General features: G+C 42.5%; 2 protein-coding genes across 4 annotated transcripts in view; both read right to left on the bottom strand.

Moving 5' to 3' along the window:
- Positions 1 to 12,708, bottom strand: part of LOC308463704 (uncharacterized protein) — a 45,031-nt gene extending 32,323 nt beyond the window's left edge. Inside the window, exons 1-9 of one of the 2 annotated variants that reach the window (XM_080982285.1) lie at positions 12,480 to 12,708; positions 7,614 to 7,671; positions 5,809 to 5,952; positions 5,206 to 5,352; positions 4,560 to 4,652; positions 3,743 to 3,907; positions 2,719 to 2,904; positions 917 to 1,039; positions 145 to 258 (exon numbers count right to left, since the gene is read on the bottom strand). In XM_080982285.1, the coding sequence (XP_080838411.1) occupies positions 145 to 258; positions 917 to 1,039; positions 2,719 to 2,904; positions 3,743 to 3,907; positions 4,560 to 4,652; positions 5,206 to 5,352; positions 5,809 to 5,952; positions 7,614 to 7,658 (1,017 nt within the window). In that variant the 5' untranslated portion in view covers positions 7,659 to 7,671; positions 12,480 to 12,708. Of the gene's footprint in view, positions 1 to 144; positions 259 to 916; positions 1,040 to 2,718; positions 2,905 to 3,742; positions 3,908 to 4,559; positions 4,653 to 5,205; positions 5,353 to 5,808; positions 5,953 to 7,613; positions 7,672 to 12,067; positions 12,115 to 12,479 lie in introns of those variants that run through there. The other variant, XM_080982284.1, reaches the window with a different exon arrangement.
- A 2,173-nt stretch (positions 12,709 to 14,881) lies between these two features.
- LOC308464689 (guanylyl cyclase-activating protein 2-like) lies at positions 14,882 to 24,958 on the bottom strand. Of its 2 annotated transcripts, XM_080984175.1 has the most exons (6): positions 23,177 to 24,958; positions 21,772 to 22,932; positions 21,448 to 21,597; positions 19,497 to 19,605; positions 17,293 to 17,421; positions 14,882 to 15,859 (listed from the first exon to the last, which is right to left on the bottom strand). In XM_080984175.1, the coding sequence occupies exons 2-6, from the start codon at positions 21,964 to 21,966 to the stop codon at positions 15,690 to 15,692; spliced, it is 753 nt and encodes a 250-aa protein (XP_080840301.1). In that variant the 5' UTR covers positions 21,967 to 22,932; positions 23,177 to 24,958; the 3' UTR covers positions 14,882 to 15,689. The 2 variants fall into 2 exon arrangements, with proteins under 2 accessions (XP_080840301.1, XP_080840302.1); XM_080984176.1 differs by lacking the exons at positions 17,293 to 17,421; positions 23,177 to 24,958.
- Between the last annotated feature and the right edge of the window lie 2,473 nt (positions 24,959 to 27,431).

The raw sequence follows: 27,431 nt of genomic DNA, 5'->3' as shown, positions 1-27,431 counted from the left end.
CTACTACTACTACTGCTACTACTACTACTAAAGCTACCCATGAATATAGTCAAATGCATGCAAATACTTTATTTTCTATTAGCCTAAATAAGGTTGGCAACCAAATTGCTTGTAACTTTTCAATCCTTGTCCCCTGTTCCTTACTTTTAGCTGCTGGTCCTTTCCATCCAGTTCTTTTTGCAACATGAATATCACCTGTGTCCTTCCTTGCATAACCTCTTCTTTTTCATGTAGCTTCTGTTTCAAGGCTTTCAGTAGCTGTCGCGGATGAAAGGATTTTATTTTATGGAATGGGAGAAAACAGAGTTTCTCAAGAACTGTCTACTTGCATCCCTGCCAACTCTATCCACTTAATATAACTAAATTTCACTTTTGTAGGATGTATGCAGTTATAGGAGTCATCTATTTCAGAAGTATTAACTATAAACACCAACAGTTCTTAAGGGTATCAAAGGCGGAGAAACTCAATCCCTAAAACTATGAAAATGTATCTCTACATTTCCCACCAAGTCCTCTACAATTCTCCCTACATCACTATAAATTTTGTTTCACTTTGCTACAACTCTGTTTATAGGACAACAAGTAACAACAGTGGAGTTTTAAACAAACTAAACAAGTTATTGGTACCTACAGTGAGGGCTTAGTGACTGCAGGAGAAATATCAGAGAATGTCCCAAGACAGAGCCCATAACTCAGAACTGAAGGCTGGTTACAAAGGACGGGAAAAGAAAACAGAAGGAATATTGGACTGGTTTTGTTTGCCTAAATAAGAGAAATAGGGTGTGTTCTTCTGCTCTGCTCTCTGGAGAGAGAAATGATTTAACTGAGAGGTTATGCACATCCATGAGTGTACTGACTATAGATACAAAACGACACATAGATTATAGACTGTTGACTAAAACACCCTTTCACCTACCTGTTCTAGATCAGCACTAGCATCTGATTTGGCAGCCAGCTTAAAGAGTTCCTGCTCATGTTTCTGGGCCACTCCCATGAGCTCTTTTTCCTTTTCCAAGATCATATTCTGAAACACGTGGATCTTAAAAGCAGAACAAAAAAGTTTCTATACAACTGATCTACAGTGGTACCTTGGTTCCTGAACTCAATCTGTTCTGGAAGTCCGTTTGACTTCCAAAACATTCGCAAACCAAGGTGCGGCTTCTGATTGGCTGACTGGCCCGGGAAACAATGCTGGCAGCTGAAATGGACATTCAGCTTCCCAAAAACATTTGCAAACCAGAACACTCACTTCTGGGTTTGCGGCGTTCGGGAGCCAAGCCGTTCAGGAACCAAGGTACCACTGTATACATAACAACATCATCAAAGCTTGAATTTTCAACTTTATCATTACGTGACTACTAATATTCCCCTAAAATTAGAACAATTTTGGATTAAAACAAGTTAGCTCAGGAAACTCCTTGAAGTCCTACCTTGAAGAACGACATATAGATTATTTGTGCTGTAGGAACTGAGAAACAACGGCACAAACATTGTGCAAAAAAAATCACTCTGTGTCTAAAAAGACACAGAATCCCACATTAGTATCATTTAACATACTTCAAAAATATTCTTGATTTCCATTATGTTCACTAACCAAGTTTCTTCAGGGCTCCTTCAGCTTTTCCTTTTCTTTTTCATTAAGAAACTTTAGAATACAAAACAATAAATAGCGAACAGCTCAACAACAAAATGACATCACTTTTTTAAAGTTACAAATTCAACAGAAGATCCTTTCCCATTTTCCAGCACTAAGAAATTATAGTGCTAATGATACCAGTACCAGTATATATCAACACCAATCTTCAGAATGTGAATTAGTGACTTTGCCCACTATTGAGATTTCCAAATTTAAATGAATTTTTAAGGGGCAGTCTATTTTTCATAGTGTGAAAAATTAACTCATTTCACATAGCAAAATATTATTCTGGATTCATTATACTTTTGAACCTACGTATCTCACAGGTAAAGCTTCTCGGATACAGCTGCCTTCCAAACACTACTACAGCATCAGGGTATCTCCAGCCAGCACACCTAATTAGGCCCAGCAGGGTTCCTACTTTGGCCCCCAAAAGCCATTTTCACCAACCCATTCCAACCTGCACTACATTTGACAGCATTGTGTCAGCAGGTGTGAGCAGGTAAAGAAGCAGCCACCAGGGAACCATCAGGAACTTCAAGTGTGCTCCTGATTCTTCCTTGACAAGCAGGCCTCCCCTTAGTACAGATCAGCTAACTGGTGCTGACAGGGAGTCCCACAGGGATCAACTGCTCTAGGAAGTTCCCCATCAGAAATTCACTAGTGCAGCCTTTACAGTCCTCAGCACCGATAAGCTTATGGACACCTAAAACCCCTCTGAAGTCTGTTTACAATTGTTCTGTATTTATCAAGTGATTGACAGGTGGGCAACCCAACCCACCTGTCAAAAATAGGCCCGTAGGGAGCGAGAGGAGGAAGGAACTGGTGGATCCAGTTTCCACACCCTTGGCTGACTGTATCAACAATCCATGGACAATGCTATAGAAGTTTTCTAATTTTGTGTAATTACAGTTCTAGCCACAACCAACACAAAGCATGCAAGCTTTTTTTGTGTCACATGTGTGTTGTCTGCTTCAAACACAGAAAGCAGTATATGAAAATTTTGCAATACTTTGCCCTATAATCAGGAGCCAAATCCCAAACATTGAAGAATTAATTGTTTTTGTCAAAGGCAAGCTTACATTTTGTGTATACATTGCTTCTCTTTCCTGGAAATGCTCCCTCTCTTTAATCTGAATGCTTTTAAGGTTTTCATTTTCTTCCAGGAGGCAGCTGCATCTTTGTTCATTGTCTTCAACTTTCTTGATAAGGTTCTGAACCAGAAGTTGCATACTCTGCAATGAAGCCTCTTTTGTGGATAGTTGGTTCTTTGAAGTTCACAAGAAATGACAGTTAGAGGACTAGGATGAGAATCATTCAGATCAGATTAACAGCATGGACAAACAAGTATTTATAAGTAGCAGCAATTACTGTATTTTTCGCCCTATAGGATGCACTTTTTCCCCTCCAAAAATGAAGGGAAAATGTGTGTGCATCCTATGGGGTGAATGCAGGCTTTCGCTGCAGCCTGGAGAGCGAGAGGGGTCGGTGCGCACCGACCCCTCTCGCTCTCCAGGCTTCAGGAAGCTATCCCCCCAGCCCCACAAGATCCCAGAGCAATGCCGAAGCTGCACTCAGCTTCGGCATCGCTTTGGCTCCCGTTCTGGGGTCAGGGGAAGCTCGGGCTTCCCCCGCCCCCAGTCCCACAAGATCCCAGAGCGATGCCGAAGCTGCGCTCAGCTTCGGCATCGCTTTGGCTCCCGTTCTGGGGGCTGGGGTTGGGGGAAGCTCGGGCTTCCCCCGCCCACAGCTGCGCAAGCTCCCAGAGTGATGCCGAAACTGCGCTCAGCTTCAGCATCGCTCTGGCTCCCGTTCTGGGGGCTGGGGTCGGGGAAAGCTCGGGCTTCCCCCGCCCCAGCCCCGCCCCTGGGGGGGGAATAATTCCCCCCCCCTTTATTTCCCCCCCCCCAAAAAAAACTAGGTGCGTCCTATGGGCCGGTGAGTCCTATAGAGCGAAAAATACGGTACTTTATACTTGAGACAATTGGATGCTTATACTTTCGTGAATAATGCTCAGTATGCTGAGAAGTTGCCGCATCAGCAGAGGAACACCCTAGGTAACGGGAAAGATGGCACTTTTTATATAGGTTCACAGCTTAAATATACCTTTAATTCACTGTTTTGGATTAGTACTTCTTTGGCATCAGCTGATCCACAGGCTAGCTGTAAATCAATTATGAAGGCTTCTTTTTCCATTAATTTTTTTTGCTTCTCAGCAAGCATAGCATCCATTTCAGCACCACGCTGGTGTGCAGCATCCAACTCATCAATCTAGAAACAATCAGAAATGTTGTTGCTGGTCACACTAGATATCTACCCACTAAAATCAGCTTCATTTATCTTCTTTGTTTTCCATTACTTTCTCTCCTCTAAGTATCATTCCCTGTTTTCAGCTTTTCCCACCCACAAAATACTCAATAGCTAGGTTGGCCAAGATGGGCAAATTTGTCTCTTTCATTTCTGTGTGGTACTGGAATGTTACTAACAAGGATTTCTGCTACTGGTATTACTTCAAAAACACCAACATCATCAATACTGATTCCACAGCTGGTAACATTGTGGGTTGAATGGGCAGAGAATTATAGAATCGTAAGAGTTGAAAGGGTCTCTGAGGATCATCTGGTCCAAACCCTTGCTCTCAACTGGAAGCCTGATATGGATGACTACTGAAAAATCCACTCCTTCTCTGGAATTTAAATATTATCAACTTCAGGAATTCTTAATATTTTAGAGCCAATAAACATACTACAAGCCAGTTTGAATGAATATGGGCTAGCTTCACAAAACTGCCCTGCGATCCTCAAATGAACACTGGTACAGTATAGAAATCTAATTTAAAACATAAAAATAGCTGCTCAGTTTTTAGACATAATGCAAACACCCTAGATAAACAAAATCATTACAACCTTGAACAAACAACTACCTTTTTCTGCAGCTCTTCATTTTTTTGGGCATTCTTTGTTTCTAGTTCCTCAACTTTCTTTTTAAGTACCAAGATTTTTCCACGACTTGCAGCCTCAAATAAAAGAAAAGGAGAATTATTTGGGCTATTATCAAAAACAGGGGTACTATAAGAAGACTATTTTTCTCCATTAGACATAATACATACACACTTATTAGGGAATAACTCTAGGCATGTCTATTCAGAAGTTAAGTCTTACTGAATTCAGTGGGACTTACTCCTGGGAAAATGGGGTTAGGATTGTAGCCTTAGTCTAATTGAACACAATGGGACTAACTTTTGAGTGAGCATGGATAGGATTGCACAGTTAAAACCTGGATCATAACCAGTAACATGTACACACAGCTAGAGCTTTGCTTGCTGTTTTCATCACGAACTTTCAACTGCTGCAGAGATGTCACTGATTACCTTAAGAAGCAACTTGCAGTAACCACTTCAGCAAAAGCAATAAACCAAGCACCAGACAGATGCATGGGATCACTCACTTACCCAAATCTGCATATGCACACATTGTGTATGTGTAACCAGGTTTATAAAAACAGAAAATGAGAGATCAAACCAAGACATTACCAATGCCTATTTGATTTTTTTTAAGGATAGAACTCACTCTCTTTTGCTCAGAATTTCCTTCTTGGGTTTCGTCTCCTGATAATTGATTTTTGAGTTCCTCTAATTGTGCTGTTAAGGATGTTACTTTGGCTTTGTTCTGCAGCTTTAATTTGGAAATCTTGGCTTCAGAAGCTTCTTTTTGTGCCTGAAGATTATTAACAGTTTATTTTTTTAGACAAAATGCAATCTGCTCAAACAAATAACTTACAAGCATTAGAGAGAGATCTACATATATGAAAATAACAAAATACAAAGCCATTTTTTCCACTGAAAGAACAGCAGAACCAGGTGGCTTTAGGCCTTAAGTGGAGTTATACATTACAGTTACCATTAGCAATTTGGAATGGATAATCTTAACCCTGGGTTTATTAACAGCATCTGTTCATACTTGGAATACATTTGCATTTTGAGTGACAAACAAGTCTGGCAAGTTATCAAAACTTAAACTAGATGGAATCTGTACCTGCTAATTAACATCACTGTTGAGACACCATTTTGAAATGCAACTTTTAGCTAATATTTAGAGCAACTTGCTCGTGAGACAACTGAGTTCATTTTCATTTCTATAATAATAAACAAACTTTATGTACATATACAATACCTTTAATTGTTGTTCTTTAAGGCATAACTCATTATCCTTGTCCCTGACAAGTTCTTTGAGTTGTGCTACCAGCTGTTCATTTTGGACCAGTTGTTCTGTCAAATCTGTCACAGACATGCTTGCTGCTTGAAATGGGCCATGAGCCTAAAGATAGAGGAGTTAAGTTTGCAACAACAAAATGATGCAGGCAAGACAATTTCAATACATTATTGGAATATAATATTTCCCATATTTTGGTATAAGAAGAGAGATACAGAAAAACTCTTGAATAATTTAAAGCTAATTGCCATACCTGCTATTTATTGAAGGAGACCACTTGCAGCACACACTGAAATTCCCTGCAGCAAGAACTGCACCATTCACTTCAATGGAGAAAGAATGCCTTTCTGGAGGCAGAGCTTCCCTTCCACAGAAGCAAAAGGCAATGAAACAGTTTTTAGAATTGATCACTATTATTCTACCCAGACCAGGAATGGGGAACCTCCAACCAATGGGGTGAATGTAACCCTCTAGACCTCTCTATAAGGCCCTTGGAGCGATCCCCAGGCCTTAATGCTTTTGATCCTGTTCCATGCATTCCTTGAGTGCCTCGGACTGTCTGGAATGTGTAACTGAAATGTGATGGTGCCTTTTGCTTGCCTGGATGGAGATAAAATTGGGATTAAAAAACCCTGGCTTTAGTGTGGCTGGAATGTAGCCCATAGTACAAAAGAGCGACATCTGTTCAACATCTTCGTACTAACACTTAAGGCCGTATACATCCCAAGACCAACTTACTTCAGAGCCTCAGAGACTTCTTTATTGGTTATGTATGCAGTTGATCACTACATTCTGCACTACAGTTTCTCTTTAAGTTCCAAAAGTAGTTGATGCCCACCCTAGAGCAACTTGGCACTGTCCATGTCCATGTGGCTGCCCCTGTTCAGACGACCGGCATTCCTGCCAAGACACTGCAGGCATCCACTATTTATACTTTCTGGAAACAACTGAATACTTTATTTTTTTACAAGCTTTTACAGCTGGATGAAAAGGTTTCTGCCACAGATCTTCATGTTATACTGTTTTAAAATCTATCTTAAGCGGGTTTTTTGTATTGTTTTCTAAATTATTTTTAGCTGTTTTATTCTATGTTTGTAAATGGCCCGGATGTACATGTAGAAAGGGATTCACAAATGAATGAATGTTGCTCCACCCATCTCCCCCAAAAGCATGCAACTCTGGACTCTTAGACTGAAGAAGTTTCCCCACCCATGACCTAGATTCAACTTGCAATCATATGCATACATACTTGGAAGTAAGCTCATTAACTCCATGGAGCTCATCTCTAAGCAGACATGTAAAGGACTGCACTGTCAATGTATTAAAACAGAAGTCTTGGTATTTTGTACAATTTATCTTGAGACAATTTGAGTCTTGAAAACAAAGAATGTGCTGGGTTGCCCTTACTTTGTTTTATTAAAGCTGAAAGCACAGCATTCAGTTGTTTGAACCCAGTCCCTACACCCAAACAGCCAGTCAACTGGATTTCAGCTTCCTTTAAAGATAAACCAAACATGAATGGAAGCCTGCCCCCCCACGTCTAACCCTGCCCCTGCTTGGAAAGAGTGAGTTTTTAAAAACTAAAATATGCAAACAAAAGTAGCCCAATGCAGCTTCAATGCTGAATACTAAATAAATATTTAATATTTGATACTTAAGAATCTAAAATAATCAGTACAAAGGTTCTTTGTAAAGGTGTTTAGAATAAATGTATCATCAAGTACAGTGTATAAAATTCAGTCAATTTCCCCCCCCAAAGTACTTACTCCGGAGTTAGTAGCTGAAATATCACCGCTGCCCCATTTCAGCATAGTTTTAAAATAGCTATAGAAAAGCAGAGAGAAATTAGTTTACACCAGTAATTTCAGTGCCAAATATTACCTTCAGCTAAGTTCTAGGTGTACAAATCTGTATACAGCTCCAGACCAGGATAGCATATATATAACCTCACGCCAACTGATCACTGACGTATACAGGAAAGGATCCTCCTGGTGATACCATCTTATCAGAAAATTTGTTGCATACAACATAGGAATCAGGCCTTTAGGCTGGAGGCACCTTCTTATTGGAACTTCCACCTTTCTTTTTGGCAGTTATTGAGGACTTCATTTTCAACAAGACTTTTAAGTGGGTACATCAATCCCATTCTGTACATGCTGTTCCCCCTGCAATCCCATATCTGCAGCTGCTTTTTTGTCACGTGGGTTTCTGGACACATGTTTCCTGAGTTTCAAGGGAAAGTAACCCAGGTTGCTGTTAAAAATAGGCTGGAGCAGGAAGAATAAAGTGTCTGCCTTCTGCCCTCAATGTGGGCTACTATTATTCACTACTATTTGTTCACTGCGTTCACTGCTTCACTCAAAGCCTGACTTTGAAGGAAACAGCTCCACCTATCCTAAAATGCTAGCAATCTTCACATTATCAAAACACACAAACACTCTCTCTCTCTCTCTCTCTCTCTCTCTCTCTCTCTCCTCAACTATATACAGACATGCATAATTAGAGTGATCAGGGTGCAGCATATTCAAAGTCAGGAGAAACTAGTTCTGCTAGTTTCCAGCAGAAGTTGACTGTTGATTGGATTCAGAGAAAAACTTGCAGGAAGGAACTGATTTTCCCCCTCCAGAAGCACCCCTCAACCTCTGTTAGGGGTCAGAGGACATAAGGTGGGCTATGGTGTGAAGGGTTGTGCAGGCTGCTGGGAAAAGAGGGGGTGCATATAGCTAATGACTGACTAGCGCTTCCACCATCAGAGCAGTTTAAAATCGTCACAAAACTTGTAAGGTGCTTTAAAAGTTTTAAAAGAAGGACAGCCCCACATGACGCATAGCAGAATAGCCAAAAAGGCAGTGGAAATCAGCACCTGATTTGGAAATAAATATGTGTGTTGTCTAAGAAGGCAAAGAGAAGCCTCATAAAGAAGAAAAAAACTGCATGGACTCCTGTTTATACATGTCTGTACACACCCTTATGCCTAGACTCTTGATACAATTACATGGAATTAAGTCCCATTGATTTCAGTGGGGCTTGATTTCTCACAATGGCCATAATCCGAGGCCTATTAAACTTGTATATAGGCTTAGATGAGTACAGCAGCATTTTAAGCTTTCCGTTGTAAACAGCAGCTCTCCCATCTTTCATGGAATGCTGCTTCCAACAGTTTTGGAAACAGATTTTGATTCAGTACCAGGAAGCTGCTATTTAAAAGGGGAAAGTTTAACACATCATAGCAGGCATAGATAGTATTACATCTAACTTTGGATCAGAGCCCATTACTTCTGCAGCTAAAACTCTCTAGTCAATCACTTGAATTTTAGTAATTGCATTAGGAATCTTAATAATGAAAGTTATTGTTCAGGACTCACAAATGTCACTAAACAAGTTTTTACAGCACCCCAAGAAGCTCCCTACTCACTCAGTGTACGTGGAGTTATTTTAGCAAAACAAGTTTTACTTTTTACCAACCATCAATGGTGTTTTAGCATGATTAAAACACCCAAAGGCTTGGGATAGGCAACTGCTTCTTTAAAAGCAATACTGGAATTACTAATACTCGATATCACAATTGTACCATAAAGGCTTTTATTTTAAAAAGTGTATGTGCTGTGCTAACCTATGGAAAAAGTTTTTTTGGGCCCCAGGTTTCATGAGTGGTTGAAGCAGCTTCAAGTGCATACACTGTTTTGAACCACTGGTGAAGCTAAGGGAAGAGAAAATAACCTTCTTCGACAGTAGCAACATTAAAATTACTTTATTTACACACAAAAAGTTCTCTAAGCAGCTCTCACAATAAGAATAAATCTTAAAAAGCAACATAATGAAAATTCAGTAAGATATAATACAGCAGCAAAACACCAAATAAGTGCAAAAACAAATAAAAGAGAAAGGGGAGAAGATTATAAAACAAATAAACAGAGCTGGACAGGAGTATGTCTGGCACTGGACAGACATTAAAGACAATGCCAGGCTCAGCTCTATTTGGAAGACATTCCACAACCCTGGAACTACCACTGAAAAGGCCTGCTCATTCATACCCACCTCCTAAACTTCACTTGGCAGGGAAGGATAAGAGGCATACCTCTGAACTTCTGGGAATCACAGGTGGGAAGAGTGCTGCTGCACACAGGTCCTGCTTTGGGGCTACTCAAATGCATAGCCGACCACTGTGAGGACAGGATGCTGGACCAGATGGCCCATTTGCCTAATCCAGCAGGATTGTTCTTATGTCCTTAAGGGCCTCAGATGAAGAGGTAAGTAGCTACATGTGGGAATAAGTTTCCAAGCTATGGAAGGTCTTACAGATCAAAAGCAATGCTTTGAATTGGGCCCAGAAATGGACTGGGAGCCAGTGAAGATAACAGAGTACCGGCATAATATTTGTGCAATACTCAGTTCTATTATCTATCTTGCATCTATATTCTGTACCAACTGAAATATCCAGAGTTTGTAAACGCAGCCCCACAAACAATGCACTGCAATGATCAGAATGAAAGGTTACCAGGCATAGATCACTGAAGAAAGGCTGTAAGTAGGGTCATAGCTGGCATAGCAACCTAAACTTGAAGAAGATGCTCCATGGCACAAAGAGCATTTGTCATTTTTATGTGCACGTGCACCTATCCAGAAGTGCTATCCATATAGGAAATTTGAAGCAACTCAAAGCATTTTTCTTTGTCCTAAAAAGAGCACAGAATATTGAAATAATATATGCTTTAAAAAGTGCAAAATACTTTATAACCTGATCAGGCTATGAAGCTTTTTGTACTTTAAAAAGTACATTTTATTTCAATATTTTGTTCTCTTTTAGGGCAATGAAAAATGCATTAACAGCTATAAGTTTGCTGTATTACTAATTCTTTTGATTCTATCATTACAAATAGATTCCCCAATGCTGTTGTACCTTGTGGCAAGATGCTCTGCTTGCCTTAAAGTTACTGTTGTATGAATAAAATCTGATACAATGTTATCCATAACTTTAGGAGCTGTTCTTCAAACGTACTACATATTGACAGTTTTATAAGCACAGGTTGATTGCACAACACGTTCATCCACAAATGAAAAGGGCACGCTAGAAGCTGGTTTATATTTACTGGGGAATATTTTTACATTAAAATGCTTCCACAAAGGTAGTGAGAAGATCACTCAGAAGCCTAGGTGTGCATTACTTGAATAGAATACTGTGTTGTTTTACATGAAGTGTTCTCTTGCAGAATACTTCCAAATGGGTGTATATGGATAAAATTCCACATCCAGACTTGAACACTTAAACATTCTTCATTAAATTATCTTTCCATTGATATATAATTTTATGGTATTACTCCAAAAAAAGTGGTGTGATGAGCCATCATTGCCAAAAGAAGATGACACCTGATTGGCTCTCTAAACCATGGGTAGGCAAGCTAAGGCCCAGGGGCCGGATCCAGCCCAACCGACTTCTAAATCCAGCCCGCGGACAGTCCGGGAATCAGCGTGTTTTTACATGAGTAGAATGTGTGCTTTTATTTAGAATGCATCTCTGGGTTATTTGTGGGGCATAGGAATTTGTTCATTCCCCCCCCCCCAAAAAAATATAGTCCCGTCCCCCCAAGGTCTGAGGGACAATGGACTGGCCCCCTGCTGAAAAAGTTTGCTGACCCCTGCTCTAAACACTCCTTTTTCTGGTTATTTGGCTGTAACTTTTGATAGAATACAGATAATTGAACAAACCTTATTGCATTACATTCATCATTAAATTACCTTTCCGTTGATATATAATTTTATGGTATTGCTCAAAATAAAAGTGGTGTTATTAGTCATCAAACCTCGGAAATACACTTTCCCCAAAAGGTTTCCACAATTTTGGCCACTAGTGTATTTCAGCCCTGACTTGATGACACCAACCCAATGCTTCTTCCATAGACCACATCAGGGTACAGAAAACTGACTCTCAGTCCTATATCCACTCAGAGGTCTATCCTACTGGGTCCAACAGAACTTACTCCAAGACAGGGAGGGTCCTATGCCTCTAGCCGACCTGAGCCCGGTCTTGGCTCAGGAGGGCGGGGTATAAATAAAAATTTATTATTATTATTATTATTACTTAAGCAGTCGCGATAGGAACTCCCCACCCGCTGCACCCAATGAGCAGCTACTGAGAAAGGAGCAGTTCCTGACTTCTCAGGTGAATCCCAAACACCACCAAAACAAGGAAGCAGCTCCCTAAAGAACTCAAATGACTAACCAAGCTAAGGAGACTTTCCTTTGCCCCTCCATTCCCCGCGAAGGGTTGTGGGGCGAAGGACCTCGGCTCCTCGAGAAACTGCTGAGCGACACAGTCGCACTTGCGGGGGGGGAGTAACTCCCCCCGCCCCGGTAAATCAATCTCTCTCTCTCTCTCTCTCTCTCTAGACAAGAAATAGTCCGGTTTCGAGAAGGATCTCAAAGGACGGACAGCCGTGTCTCTCGAAGGCATCCAACGGACTGGACTCCTGGACAACGGTCCTGCCTCCCTGGAGTTCCAGGTAAGAACCCCAAGGGCGAAGGGGGCGGGGCCTCCCTTCGGTTCCGTTGGGCTAGGCGACCCTCGCTCTCTCTCGCTGCAGAAGCCCGGATGTAGGGTGGGGGGGGAGGGGCCGGCAGCGCCCCGAACTCACCTGAGGGAAGGAAGAGTGTCGGCCGGGAGCGACGCGCTCACCGTCTCCTCAGCGGGACCCGAGCGGGCGCAGGCCGGAGCTTATAGGCCGCCGCCGCCGCTGCTCCTCTTCTTCCTCCTCGGCCTCCTCCAGGTGGAGAGCCAGCCGGGAAAGTCATCCCGACACACCAGCGAAGGCCGCTGGCCGGGACCGGGTCGCTTTTCGGCGTGACGGCAGTGTTGTGCGTGCGTGAGTGCGTGCGCGAACCTGGCGTGCGTGCGCAGAGGCGTCGAGCGCAGCCAATCGGCGAGCAGGGTTTCCCAAACCCGTCCGGCCACTTTCCCCCTCCCTTGCGGTGTTGGGCCAACTCTTTCCATCCACCTGCCGGTAGGTGTCATGGCAGGCGGGAGGGGGGGGATGCAAAAGCCTCGTATCCCGATTTTAATGCAGGTCATTTCTTCGCGTGGCATTCGGAAAACGAGAGCTAAAGGGAGGGTGGAAAGGGTGGAGAGCGTCGTGAGCTGAGTCTTCTGCTCCCCACCTGGAATTTGAGCCATTGGTCGAGCATGGGCTGTGGAGAAAGCGCTGCTCAGAGGATCTCGAAATGCACGTGCGTTTTCGAAAAAGAGGACTATGCTCTTTAATAAGTTACTCTGTTGGCTACAGCAGTGTATGGGGTGGTGCTGGCTGCGAGGCTTTGCCAACAACGGATCTTTTATTAAGAAAATAGGTTTGGTTGGTTCCTCGGTTTCTCATATGTTCAGCCTATACTTTTTACCATTCTAAGGCCATGTTCAAATTTGTTCTTTCAACAAATATGGTAATACCCAGTGCTTTTTTCTTCTTCTTAAAAAAAAAGGTTAGCTGTGCTCTCATTTTGACTCAAGAAAACCACCATTTTATAGTTCGAATAGGGGAAAATAAATACAGAAAATGGACAAAAGTATGTACAAAGATTCACAACATGTTTAGGGATATGCGTACCCCTGCGTACCCGCCCCCCAAAGCACTGGTAATACCCAACTCTCTTCTGTTTAGGTCGCTTTTTCTTTCCTTTCCATGGATTCTAGAACCACCACTAGAGGTCCTCTCACTCATTCAGAATGAGTAGCCCAGGAAAAGCTCATGATTTCAAAACACTCAGTAATAGAAACACTTGTCATTTTCATCCCCTCTCCTCCTTCCTCCCCAAAGGTCCCTTACCTCTCCCGCCCTGATCTCGCCACTGTGATCCATGCAACGGCCACTTCCAGGCTTGATTCTTGTAATTCACTCTACGTAGGGCTGCCCTTGAAACTGACCCAGAAACTCCAGCAGGTGCAGAATGCCGCGGCGAGACTCCTTACGGGGTCTTCTCCGCAGGATCACATTCACCCGGTGCTATACCAGCTGCACAGGCTCCCGGTGGAATACAGGATCAAGTTTAAGGTGCTGGTTTTAACCTTTAAAGCCCTATACAGCCTAGGAGCCTCGTACCCACGGGACCACCTCTCCTGGTACGCCCCTCGGAGGACCTTACGGTCTACAAATAATAACGCCTTGGAGATCACAGGCCTCAGAGAGATTAGGCTGGCCTCGACCAGGGCTAGGGCCTTTTTGGCCTTGGCCTTGACCCCGGCCTGGTGGAACATTCTGCCACAAGAGATCAGGGCCCTGTGGGATTTGACATCTTTCCGTAGGGCCTGCAAGATGGAGTTGTTCCACCAGGCCTTTGGTCAGGGCTCAGCCTGCCTCCCCTTTGTATAAGAACTAATACAAGAACTAATATGAAAGAGGCCCGGGCTTCCCCCGCCCCAGCCCCACGCCTGGGGGGGAAATAATTTTTTTTCCCTTTATTTCCCCCCCCCCCCCAAAAAAAAAACACCTAGGTGCGTCCTATGGGCCGGTGCGCCCTATGGGGCGAAAAATACGGTAGTTGCTGTCCTCAAGCACTTGCAGAAGTGCATTATATTTTAAGTGAACTGCTTCTCGAGCCAGGGTATTTCTCTTCCCAGAAAAGCATTTTTCTTACGTGTGAAAACTGGTAGGGGTCATTCAAAAGAATTCAACTTGTACTTTTTTTTTATTATCACTTTATGTGGCTCCTCTTATTAATTAAAAGAGATTCCAGAGCTAAGTACTGCTGAACATCCATACAAGTTAAGCCTAAGCTTGGGAGGGGTGGAGGAGATAGCAGTAGTTGCTTGACAGCTCATTGCTTAAAATAGCCTGGCTCAGCCTTGAGTCAGTTTGTTCTGATGCATCTTTCTTTTTTGGTGGCTGGAAATGCTGTTCAGGCACAGCAGTTGCTTGCCTTGATGCGCGCACACACAATGCTGTATTTAGCTAGTTATATGAGTATGTATTGTTTCATTCTGACTTTCTGAAGCAAAATGAAGTTCAGCACAGCTTTATAAGTTGACGCTCCTTTAGAGGCACAAGCATTTGAATTTTTAAAATGAATTTGTATTTATTGAAAAAATGATTGAGTTGAACAGACTTTATGAGAGTGTAAATGCAAGCTCATATGTATGCAGTACTAGTCCCCAAACCATGCCAGCACTCTGAAATATTAAACTAGTTCTCTAGCAAGATTCAGTCGGCTGTCTTTTGGTTTCCTTGTACATACTCCTTGGAAATGAGTTTCATCTCCCACTGTGACAAGTGCTCAAAAAGTATTCTTTTTCTCTCTTATTTGAATGAAGGCATAATTGCAAGATTCTATGACCTTTGGTTATGCTTTGATCAGAACTAGGATGCATATATGAGAAAATGGGTGCAAGATTTGGGTCAAAGAATAACCAGGAAACAATGGAACTGGATTTGGGACAACTTCCATTCTATTATAATTTCTTCCTAAAGGAGAACTATTTAAAAACCCTCTGTATATGGCATTTAATGCCTTATGAATTGAATATATAAATTAGGATCTGATAAATGTTGGTGATGTGGATTAAATAAAGCAGATTACAGACATGTATTTTGGAATTGTTCTCAGACAGAAATATTCTGGAAATATGTTCAGGTTAATATCTCTGATATGTTAGGATATCACATACCCTTGGAACCTATTTTTTCTGCTTTGTTATCTGAAAGATGTTATTCTGGAAAATGATCAAGAGATAGTACTCAACTTCATAACTACTCCTTAGATTATATAATAGCTAAAATGCCTTTGACCATTTTATACTTCTCATTTCATGGGATCAAAGGGCCATCATGCTGAAAATATTTCACATACAATAACCAATGCTAGGGAAGGCCTGATGACATGTCTTTCTCCTCCAGTGTTTGGTCCTTTTCATCTGCATTCTTTTTTCTTTGGTGTTCAAGGATCCATTCTGTGGGATCTATGTTTAACATTTTCCTTACCCACTCATCTCTTTGCACTCCATCAACAAACTCTTTCAGTGAAATTTTTCCTGGAAGAATAATTTCAAAAATGGATTAAAAGAGGTTCGGCCATAACTTAAACTTCAGTGTATCTGAAGAAGTGTGCATGCACACGAAAGCTTATACCAAGAACTAACTTAGTTGGTCTTTAAGGTGCTACAGGAAAGAATTTTTTACTTCGACTATGGCAGACCAACACGGCTACCCATCTGTAACTTAAACTAGTAGATCAGGGTATCAAACACAAGCTAGGAGACACATCAGAACTTTAAGGAATCTCCCGTGTACGCAACAAAGGTCAGAATCATCTTTGGGACTGGGAAGCCAACGCTTTTCGTATCATGGAAGGGATGGCTTGCCATTTGCTCTTACTGAATAGTGTAGGGACTATAGTGTATATTCTAAAAAGAGAATTGCTGTGCAATCCCAGATGGGTGAGTACCGTATTTTTCGCCCTATAGGACGCACCGGCCCATAGGACGCACCTAGTTTTCAGGGGGGGAAATCAAGGAAAAAAATATGATCCCCCCCCCCGCAGCTCTGGGAGCAGCGGACAGGCTGCACGCAGCCTGTGCGCTACTCCAAGACCTTCTTCCTGCTTTTGCGGGAGGTGGCAGAATTCCCCCACCTCCTGCAAAAGCCCACGGGAGCCACGCGAGACTCCTGCGGGCTTTTCGACCAGGAGGGAGAAGGGACTGAAACGGCCAGTCAGTCCCTTCTCCCTCCTTGGGGAAAAGCCCCCAAGAGTGGCGCGCTCTTTAAAGGCTGCGCGGCTCCTACGGGCTTTTCTACGAGGTGGGGCAATTCCCCCACCTCCTAGAAAAGCCAGCAGAAGCCACGCAGCCGCTTTAAAGAGCGCACGGCTTTTGCCTGCTTTTGTAGGAGGTGGGGGAGTTCCACCATCTCCCACAAAAGCCCACAGGAGGGAGAAGGGACGGACTCCGACAGTCTGTCCCTTCTCCCTCCTTGGGGAAAAGCCCCCAAGAGCTGCGTTGCTTTCTCCCACCGCCAGCCTCCAAGCCGGGTTGGAGAGTAGCGGGAAGGCGTCGTGCGCCTTCCCGCTGCCCCCCATCCTCTGGGGCTGGCGATGGGGGAAGCGCTGCTTTCCCCCACCGCCAGCCTCAAAGAGCAGACTCTCCTGGCTTCAGCAGAAGCAACGCGAAGCCTCTGGAGCGCAGGCTTCGGAGGCTTCGCTTTGCTATCGCTGAAGCCAAGGAGCCTGCATTCGCCCCATAAGACGCACACACATTTCCCCTTCATTTTTGGAGGGGAAAAAGTGCGTCTTATAGGGCGAAAAATACGGTAATTATGGTTACTCAAAAATTTTGCTTTAGGAGCCCCCAGGGCACAGCAATATTTCATTTATTGCCCTTTTACTGCTATAAATGTTTAAAGAAAGAGAGCTTAAGCCCCCCCCCCTTTAGTTGTATATCGGATTGAAATTGGTGGTTTGGCATGTTACTACATTTGTTGGTGAAAATATGCCTGTGGCACTCCTGGTCCTCTACTAAGCATGAAATTTGTTCCTCTGAGCTCTTTGAGTTTGACATCCTTGCTTCAGAGCAAGTGTTCTGTAGAGTGGAGTCTTGTTCTGCCACGGAAAGACCAAAGTAGATTATCTGTTATCATTACCCATAAATGAATATTATCTTACATGCAAAGTACTTCATTTGCTGAGCTCCATCATATTATACGATAGGCCAGTATTATTCCCATTTACATAGGGGAAATGGAGTCTGAGCAACAGAAAGGGGAAACAAGTGCAGAGTGTTGCTTTGCAGCTCTTCTTCCTCCCAGCCACTGTTGGTCAGACATGGAAGGACAAGAGAAGCCATGGGGGCATGTTGTACTTGCAGTTTCCTGAAGCCAAGCCACTGACCTCAGTTTTTAATCAGGATACTTCTTAATAAACAATAAAGTCAAAACATTATTTTCTGTATAGTTTTGTGAATCTTAGGTTCCTCCCAGGGAGTCTTTTAAGTGAGTCACTAAGAACTGTATTATTCTGCCAGCCAAAAAGTTATGCAATTGAGCAGCTGTCCTGAGACATCTTATTTCGATAGCCTCTATTGTGTATATATCATAGCTCACAGCTGAGGCATTATCAGAAAAGCTTAGCCCTCTTTTCTACATGATTGGCCATTCTTCCCAAATTCCCCAAAGATAATTAACTTAGGCTGCAATCCTAAACAAACTTTCAAGGGAGTACGTCCCATTGAATAAGGTGGGACTTGCCTCTGAACAAACAGCTGTAAAGTTAGTGGCATTTGCCAGTCTTGCATAACTGGCAGCAACCAAGCGTCCATAACAGCTAATGCTCAAGACTCCGTCACACACCAGTGTAACCAAAAACTGGAAGGCAAAATGAGAGGGCTGTGCAAATAGTTTGCAAACTGTTATGTGTTTCCCTGGGGGGAGAGAGAGGATCCAGCAATAGGCAGAGCCTGGGGGGCACTTTTCTCTCAGCAGCAAAGCTTTTGTATAAAACTGACCCGGCTGCTGTGCTAAAACTAGAAGCTACAGAGAGGCAGTGGGTATGTGGGAGCTTCTGGACAGAGGAGTTCCTCTCACTCCTGGCTAGCATGGTTTAAGCCCTGTATGATTAATTCTCAAAATGCAGGTCTTCATCCACAAATTAGTGAGCTACATAACATGCAACAGTCTGTTGATATGAATAGCATTCGAGCCAAATGGCTTCAAATATTTGTCTTCTGTTCTTGAAACATGATGTGTCAAGAGCAGAGATATGTCTGAAAACTAGTATTTCTGTGTTATACTGAAAATATGACTGCACTGACGGCACTGTGTTATGCAACAATATTAGAGCTTACAGGCTCTTGAACTTAAAGTGTGGTACCTGACAGGGCCTAGAGGCAGAGGTCAGAGTATTTGGATGATTAGCCTAGGGTTGAGCCCAGCACTCTTTTGTGGGTCCAGAACAGTACCCTTCACTTTTGGAGCAGATATGGGAGTAGCACCTAATACAAAAGCCATCCATTCACTTAAAGTGCACTAAAAGACACAGATGCTGGGGGAGAAACAGCCTGGCACTTTCCTTTTTTGGCAGTGAGCCTGAAAGCTAAAACTTGCCAGTGCATTTTTTCCGAATGGTCAGCATTGTTCCCAGGTAGTATATCTCAACATATTTGTTCAAAGAGGGATTGTTGGCATCTCTCTGTCTCAGAAGACAGTGGAGTGCGTCTTCAGGGGTGAAGTCAAACAACTATGTTAGCCACACCAAAGTGACCTCCCCAGGACACAAACCTGGGCAGTGTGTGTGGAGGTCCTGGGCTGCCCAGACTACAAGACTCACTGATGTGGTCCAAAAGACAGCAGAGTGACACATTTGGCAACAGCTTGGCTGCAGGAGTTGCCGGAAGGAGGTGTACAAGGCGCCACCTGTGTTAGGGACTCTACTCTGGAATTATGTAGGGTTTACTCCCTAACCATTTTTCTCTCAAAGATACCCTACAAAGCAGTGGAAGTTTGGGATCAGAGATTCCTTCTCCTAGAAGAGCTACCGGTACTTTCCCAGGCTGACGAGCCCAATCTGCCCCTCACTTCCCCCTCTACAGCAAATGCAGAGCCATTGGACCCACTTTCACTTACAAGCCACTGCCACTTTTTGGAAGCCCACAGATAATTCTAACAATAAAGTACATTTACCGTCATTATTTTCATCCATAAGTTGAAATATTCTGTTACACACTTCCTCCAGGGTTGACATCTGAGTATCCATATTTCTTGCCCATCCTTGTTTGACATTATAGACACTCTGGGAGAAATTAATTTAATAATTAAAAAAAACACACGTATTTATATGGCACCGTCCATACATGGCACTTTACAAAGTCACTTACAAATTGGTTGTCAACACACAAGGGAAATAGAAGAGGAAGGGGACGAAGGCAGGGGTAGAAAGTAACAAACATAGCGAACTAAAACCCATGCCTGGGTAGGCTTGCTGAAATAAACAGGATTTCAGCAGGCACCTAAATCAATATACAGTAGTGAGAGCATTTGCCTAATGTCAGTAGGCGGGGGATTGTAAAGGATAGATTTTGCTGCAGTAAAAAAAATGTTCCTCTGAAATGCAGAACAAACATTATATGGCATTTGTAAACTTCAAGTTCCGTTGATCAAAGTGGTTGAACAGGTATGTATGAGGCAAGATAATGTCGCAAAGTAAACTTGTCCCAAGCCATTAGCAGTTTTATATACCAGCAGTAAAACCTTGACTTGGCCTGGTAACAAACTGGCAGTCCGTGCAAATCCTTTTGTAAACCACTTAAGAGACTGTTTGTGTATTAAGCAATGTATGATAAATCTTCTTGCACAAATCAATGCTCCCACTATATGTGCTTTAATGACACACACACTGGCCAAGATCTGGAGCAACTTCTCTGGGGTGAGACACTATCTGTGGACCAATATGGGCATAGATTCTGTTATTCTTCCTGACATTGTTTTTATAGGTTGTTTTCTCCATATGTTTTTTTATAGGCTATCAGCACTTTTGGAGTTGATGTATCTAGCCATTTATTTTCCCAGGGGAGGTTGGGAGATTCCTGCATGCAGCAGCCAGTATAAAGCTTATTCCTGTAGTTCAGTACCCTAAATGTGGAGGCATTATTTTGTCAAACTCCCACAGATGAGTCTGTTTTCATTCGGAGCAGATGGAGGGACAAACCATGTATACCCCAACAGAGGAGGGTGCAAAATAAGGGAGCAGTTTGTGTCAGACAGTGAGTGAGGTGTGCATAACAAGGAAACAAGGCAGCGTCAGCAAATTAGACACTAGCAGCAGCAAGTCAGAAAAACTGAGAAATACATCCACAAATCCCTGGACAATGCAACCTGAACTTCAGGTCAAAAATTATGGCACTGATTCTTTTCAATACAATTGGGGTTCTTATAAACTAAGGCAGCCTCTCTAGATAAGTACAGAAAGTTGCTAAGAGACCTGGGAGTTCCTTACTCCCCACTCTCAATCCAGAATTCGTATATATACTGTATATATTTTTAGACTTTGTCCCAGAGTAGTGATCTGTCCCTTTCTTTCCATGTCCCGGTCAGATTGGAAAGGGCAGCTGTGTGTATGCATATTAATGATACCAATGAAAACAATCTCTCATTTTCCTCCTTTCAGTATGATCATTGTGCAGCATTCAAATTTTGACTTAAATCATGCCATAAGGCTGATCTCTTCCCCCCCCCACCCCATTCTTCACCTGACACCTGGGATGTATAGCGCACCTGCCATTCAGCTTACATTTCTTTTAGTAGTCTTTTAGATTCAGCTAAAAGTCAGTGTAGTGGTTAGGTTGTTGGACCTGGGAGACCAGAGTTCAAATCGCCACTCAGCCATGAAGCTCACTGGATGGCCTTCCTCCAGACGCCACCTCTCAGCCTAACCTACTTCGCAGGGTTGTTGGGATTGTGTGAAGACGGGGAGAATCATGAGCACCACCTTGAGCTCCTTGGAGAATAGGTGGGATATAGATGCAGTGAAATAAACAATAATTCATGGTAAAGAGGTTCAACCATTCTCATGGTTTGGCGTAAACCTGCCAAGTCATTGCTGGGGGGGCCCTCTTCCTCTAGAAGGACTTCTTACCTTCACCATTTTCCTTAGTTCAGCCTTATCAAGAAAGCCATTCCTGTTGGTGTCGTACACTTTAAATGACCACTTCAGTTTGTGCTCAAGTTTCCCTCTGAGTACTAGGTTTAAAATTGCTACGTATTCCAAAAAGTCTATCATGTTATCCTGAAACATTAATAGAAAAGCAATCACTTGAAAACATCAATATTTTTAAAATTATCCAAACAGAAATGGCAGAACAATCATAATTTTTGCTGGGTGCTTCTAGGATAATTCCAACCTGAATTAGATGGATGTACACAGAAGTTATCTACAAGTGTTTTTGAAAATTATACTCACCCCATTCGTGTCAAAGGATTTAAATGCATTCTCAGCATATTCAGATGCTTCACTCTGGCTGGTAATGCCAAAAAACTGCTTAAATTCATGCAAATGGAGACCTCCGCTGGGGCATTCTAGAACAAACTTTTTGTACATATCCTGTAATTCTGCCACCTCTGTTCCTTTCATGTTACCAGTGTGGAGCTGCCCCATGCTCTAAGAACAGTTAAACCCCAGTGAGGCTTCAAATGCCTTATAAATATTCTACCCTGAAAGTGTAAGTAATTTATAGTGATGTTATGAAACAAAGATTTGTCTTAAAGCTTTAAACCAGAACAAAGGGCAGCTTCTATAATCCAAACACAATGCCTTTCTTATTGTGTCCAGACAATTGAGAGCATTTTCTCTTAGCAGAGTAGCTTGCATCATAGTTATATTTTTGGAGTTCTAATAATGCCAATGCACTCATGTTGACCACATTGCATGCAGTCTTGGAACTGGGCTGCAACAAAGTACAACAAACCTTAGCAACAACATGGCTACAGCGGAGGCATCCTGCAATTGGAAAAGTAGGGCAAGGGCATTCAGTTAGATCACTTGTTGGTTGCAATCCCCCTGCACAGGAGCCAATTCCTAGGGGCCATGGGGGCTTTGCCTCCCACAATAAAATATTTGAGGGGCTGCCTCCCACAGTTGATGGAGATTCCCATTCAAATGGTGTGTGTGCAATGTGTCATGTGATTATGTGGGATGGGGCTTACCAGGGCTCCCACAATATTTTATTCAAGCTGGCACCCTTGTCCCCTTGTAAAAGGTTATTAACAAATATTTAAAAACAATACACACATTATTCGGGCTATCCACTGTCCATGCAGAAATATGTATATTGGGGAAAACATGTAAGAAGCTTAAGACTAATGAATACCAAAGTAACTTTTTTTTACAAAATAGGAGAAATGGCACTTTTTGGTGTTTGTTTGAGGCATAGCAGTGTATGATTCTGACAGCACAAAAAGATGGGGTTGTGGAAAATTCATGACTGGATCTCAGATTTATAAAAGGTTAAATATAGCTGCTGGGAACCCTGATATGGATTGGGACCATGGCACGAGGGAAAGCAGGTTTAACTATCCTCACATATAACACACACAGATTTTGCCAATAGGGGTACAGTGGTACCTCAGGTTACATACGCTTTAGGTCACATACGGTTCAGGTTACAGACTCTGCTAACCCAGAAATAGTACCTCGGGTTAAGAACTTTGCTTCAGGATGAGAACAGAAATTGTGCAGCGGCGGTGCAGCAGCAGCAGGAGGCCCCATTAGCTAAAGTGGTGCTTCAGGTTAAGAACAGTTTCAGGTTAAGAACAGACCTCCGGAACGAATTAAGTACTTAACCTGAGGTACCACTGTACAAGCATACATTGCCCTGCTTAGGAGGTGGAAGAATATTTTTATCATCACCTTTGCTACATAGTGTTGGCCAATGTGGCTAACAACAACCAACATACAACTAGGAACAACAACAGCAAAAAGATAAACAGCCTGTTAAAAACAACAGCAGATAGAACATATAAGTTTGACAGGTCAAAAGCCTGTTTAAATAAAAAGGTGTCTTAAATTTAGTTCAGAAGAGCAACAAAGAGGGGGCTAAATGGTACTCCCTGCAATGGAAGTTCCACAGCCTGGGCACCAAACATACTTCAGACCTTGGTGGGACAGCAAGAAAGGAATCTTTCAGAGGTTTGTGTAGAAAGCGGACCTAAGTGAGGTTAGGATATGACTGCATCCTGTCCATTGTTTTCATCATAAAGCAGGAGCAGGGACCAGAATGACAGGGACAGAAGTCGTCTCTTTGAGATTTTAAAATGCTAGCTGCCGTGAAAATGCTTCATAACCACCTAGTTTTCACAAGAAAAGGAAACAAACATGCAGGATGAATCATCACATGCCAGGTTTAATTTGTTGTGACTGAGCTTTGATAACAAGAGCCTGAGAAAGGTCAATACAATACATTGCGTATGGCTTGCCATTGTGGCATCTGCAGAGATTCAACATAATGGGAAATGAGACATCTAGTCTGGACCCAGATTTTCTTCATTGAGGAATTATTTACCATTGATTCTATTAATTCTGAAGAAATACATAGTGCTGAGGAAGCTTTACAAAGGGAGACTGTGTTGCCATCCATCAATACAGCTCAGTCTACCATGGGGAAGTTATTCCAGCAGATTTATGACACAAATGCAATGAAAACTTCAGATATCAACTTTAAGGTCAGGTTCCTGCAGAGAGGGATGATTCTGAGAGTGTGTGTGTATGTTGTCAGGAATGCTGGCCAAACCCAGCAGGCAGGCCTGTCCATGCCATTTATTAGGAAGATATCTTGGTGGTCCATGATAGCTGGTGGATGTTTCCTCAAGAGCCAAGAAACAGCCAGAACTCACCTGACAGTTCTGAATGGGGAGAAACTACTGGAGAAGGTCACATGCCTCCCTCCGCCAAGCTAAGGTGGACTCTGTGATAAAGATCATTTTAGACCAAGCTCAAGCTTTAGTGTAAGCTAAAGCATATAGGGACTCATGTGGGTCCTTTGGGGGGAAACCATATAAACTTCCCTAGAGCATCAGCCACAGTCTGAAGGTAAGAAATCCTTACCTAACAGCATCTTCTCCTCACTCCTGTGCTCCTTACAAGGAGGTGTTCAGTGTCTTGCTTGAGCTGAAGTCTTCTTACAAAGACCTTAACCAAACCAGGGCCTCCCCTTCAGTTCCTGGGGCAGCTGCCTCAAGCTACAGGTGTGGCTGAGTATCGAGAAGCAGAACAGCTTCCCAGCTATCCTGCAAGAAGCTACAGCTTCAAGTCCAACTTGGTCATCACTACCTTTCAGAATTTCATCAGTGGTCAGCGCCCCCCAAACCCCACCTATGTTTCTCAGCCTCTTAATGCAACCTGTGTGTTGCCTCCAACACCATTTGTCATCTTGAGCTGTGTTCATAGCCACCCCCTCCCCAAATGGTTGTTTGCTTCCAGCTATTTGTCACTGTTACCTTTCAAAACTGCGTCCATGGCCACCCCATGATCTATATTTGGTGTTAATTAGTGAGATGGTGCTGTGGGTTAAACCACAGAGCCTAGGACTTGCCGATCAGAAGGTCGGCAGTTCGAATCCCTACGACGGGGTGAGCTCCCCTTGCTTGGTCCCAGCTCCTGCCAACCTAGCAGTTCGAAAGCACGTCAACGTGCAAGTAGATAAATAGGTACCGCTCTGGCGGGAAGGTAAATGGCGTTTCCGTACGCTGCTGTGGTTCGCCAGAAGCAGTTTAGTCATGCTGGCCACATGACCCGGAAGATGTACGCCGGCTCCCTCGGCCAATAAAGTGAGATGAGCACCGCAACGCCAGAGTCGGCCACGACTGGACCTAATGGTCAGGGGTCCATTTACCTTTACCTAGTGAGGTGGCCAAGTTTGCTAATGATATCAAATTACATTCAGGATGTTAAAACAGAAAGGGGTTAAGGAGGACTCTACAAAGGCCACACCTACATCTTATATTTAAAGCCATATTATACACTTTAACAGTCATGGCTTGCCCCAACAAATACTGGGAGCTCAAGAATTTCTGGATGCCTAGATCCAGGTTTGGGGCAAGTACTCTTTGGTGAGAGAACCCAGCAGAGATTTAAAATCACAAAATATGCAGCAAAGTAAAATGTGGAAAGATGGGCTGTTAGACCTTTAAAATATGCTCTGCTCAGTGCCTTCCAAAGTTCCCCTCTTCCCTTAGCATACAAAAAGACCACAAGTTCAGTAAGTTTAAAATGGTTTACTTATTCCTTTTTTTATTTCTTCACTTTATTTCATTTAATTGAAATATTTTCAACAAGATATAAACACATTAAAAATGGTTTGCTTACAAACTCATCAGAGGCCAGATTCATGTGCTTTTCCATACAGCATTCAAAAAAATGTTGCACAGGCAATAAAACTTGGCTTAGTTCTGAAGTAGTGAATATTCCTAACTTAATTGGTATAGGAACTCAAGAGTGGCTTGTTGGAACCATGCGGTCTGGCCTTGGAGCAACCAGCTGAAACCTCACACACTGAGCTTCTCACCTACTGGGAGAAAACAATAGGCTTGATTGCCTAGTTGCTCCCAAAATGAGGTAAGCCTGGCAAGATAGTTTTCTCTATGGTCTTACCCCTTCATGCATTAATCAGACTTAAGTATGATGATTGTATGAGGCCGGTTATCCCACACTTAATCCTTTTCAAGAGCAGCTGATAAGGTTCTGCTCAGGCTTTACCCTGGAGGATAAGATAGACAGATTCCCATTACAGGGCTTTTTCAATAACAACTCCCTTACTTTGCAGTTCACTTTGAAGGGACACATTTGTTGTCCCAGGGCTTTTTTGTTCAGGTAAATTATTTTTTTAGACCTGCCTATAATGTTTAATGATGTTTTCTCTTGCAATTATAACTAATTTCAGGATCAGGTTACATGCAAAGATCTATTGATTGCTTTTTACCGGTTTTATATGCATGCCAGTTCATTTGCTTCTGGAGATAAATAAAACTATGCTTTTTTAACACGAAGGTAATACGATTTTCTTTCACTAGATGAGCAGATGAACAATAAGCAGCAACACAGGGAATGCATTTGTGAAATTTGATAATAGCTCTGATTTTTTTTCAGGACTTCAGCAAACATTAATGAATTTATATTATTCCAAGTGTTTTGTAGTAAAATATGTAAACATTTCCAGTAGAATTCCACCAGCCCAACAGAAGTGAGCCATTCTCAGTGAACCATTAACAGACACTCTTGGTTAAACATTCCATGGAAAAATGGTTGAGAATGACTGAATCATTGATGTCTGAATAACTGAACTGCATGATGGATGTATTTTTTGAGAGCAGTTGCCTAAAACAATGCTCTTCTAAGTGAACTCCAACTGCAAATCTATTGCAAATCTCCATGTGATCTCCAGATGAAGGGTGGAATAGAAATTTAATTAATAATAGACCATTTTTAGACCAGCCTGTATAACACAATAATGACAGCATTCATAAAGATAAAATATACAATTGGAGCAGTTTGCAGCAGTAGCTCCTGAATTAAAATTGAGATATATACCTGTACATATACGCGTACAACTGAGATTTGGGCTACCATAAAAATTGACCCTGAGGCGCCCCAAGGGCGACATCAGCTTTCCCCTAGTAAACTATTTTATTCTAGAGGATGATTTGTGCCTACAAATCTGGGCATAGAATCTGGCTACCAGCCAAGCTGTTAATAATAGTTTGTTTATACATGAGCATTATTGTACTATTAACCATAAGGAGTTGCTTTAGGCATATTTTAAAGGGGGGCATGGATCTAAAACTATTTGTGCAAGCAAGTATACTTATCTGTAAGCAAAGGGCTACTCATATTCCAGAGACAGGTGGCTGCAACTCCTGTGCTACATCATTGTGATGGGTTCCACAATCTTATGTTGTTGTTTTTCCAGGAGGAAGGAATTGCCAGCTGCAATAGATCCAACCACCATGGAGGAGTTGAATAACTTTGCATGTATAATTGGGGGCTTCAATTTAAACCATAGTATTTTATATTGAAAATTAGGTACCTTGTTAAGTATACTGAAGTCCAGAGTCATGTTTCTGCCCTAA

This window comes from Podarcis pityusensis (assembly GCF_964106645.2).
Source record: "Podarcis pityusensis genome assembly, chromosome: 1".
Classification (NCBI taxonomy): Eukaryota; Metazoa; Chordata; class Lepidosauria; order Squamata; family Lacertidae; genus Podarcis; species Podarcis pityusensis.
Note: the sequence above shows the minus strand (reverse complement) of the source record. Positions and strands in the feature narration are given on the sequence as shown.